At 36.3% G+C, this 592-nt stretch overlaps 1 protein-coding gene across 2 annotated transcripts in view; it reads right to left on the reverse strand.

Annotated features, from left to right (window-relative positions):
- Positions 1 to 313, reverse strand: part of LOC110426517 (protein ZINC INDUCED FACILITATOR-LIKE 1-like) — a 28387-nt gene extending 28074 nt beyond the window's left edge. For both annotated transcript variants that reach the window (XM_021441755.2, XM_089785309.1), the window contains exon 1: positions 1 to 313. This exon is cut by the window's left edge and continues 105 nt beyond it. In XM_021441755.2, the coding sequence (XP_021297430.1) occupies positions 1 to 43 (43 nt within the window). In that variant the 5' untranslated portion in view covers positions 44 to 313.
- Between the last annotated feature and the right edge of the window lie 279 nt (positions 314 to 592).

Below are 592 nucleotides of genomic sequence, written 5' to 3' on the forward strand. Positions count from 1 at the left end.
ACTTGTTTTTGGCCTCTAGTAAAGCCTCTCTGTTGTCACCCATCTTTCAGTCACCTGATTTCATCCCATTCTCTCAGCTTCCAACTCCATTTGGTTTTTCATCCCATCCGCTGCATTTCTTATTTGCCGCCACAGAAGCTAGATTCCCACTCCGACCGCCGTGCTCACTACTTTTTTGCTTTTTGTTTTTAACTTTTTTGTCTTTAATTTTTATTCCCTACTCTGCATCGGATGCCCTTCAAATCAAAATGCATCTCTTTTCAAACTTCCATTTTTTTTCTTATTCTTCACGAATCTATAATTACCGTTATCCACACTTGGCAACGGAGGCTTCAGCAGCCAATTAAATAGGACTTAAATTTTGTTAGGTGGGCCTAAAGCGGGGACTCACGAGGTGGTCGGTGGGTGGGCCACACTAAAGGGTACAAGTTGGATGGCTCATTACGCCAGTTCACTTTAGCATGTTAAAAAGTGATCATAAATACTATGGACGTGTTTGATTGGAAAAATAAAATAGTTATTTTTTTTAATTTTTAAAATAAAATTATATTTAGTTTAATAAAATGATTATTTTTTAGAATAATTATTTTAA

Source organism: Theobroma umbraticum, unplaced genomic scaffold (genome assembly GCF_002168275.2).
Source record: "Theobroma umbraticum cultivar Fairchild unplaced genomic scaffold, ASM216827v3 scaffold_89.0, whole genome shotgun sequence".
Lineage (NCBI taxonomy): Eukaryota > Viridiplantae > Streptophyta > Magnoliopsida > Malvales > Malvaceae > Theobroma > Theobroma umbraticum.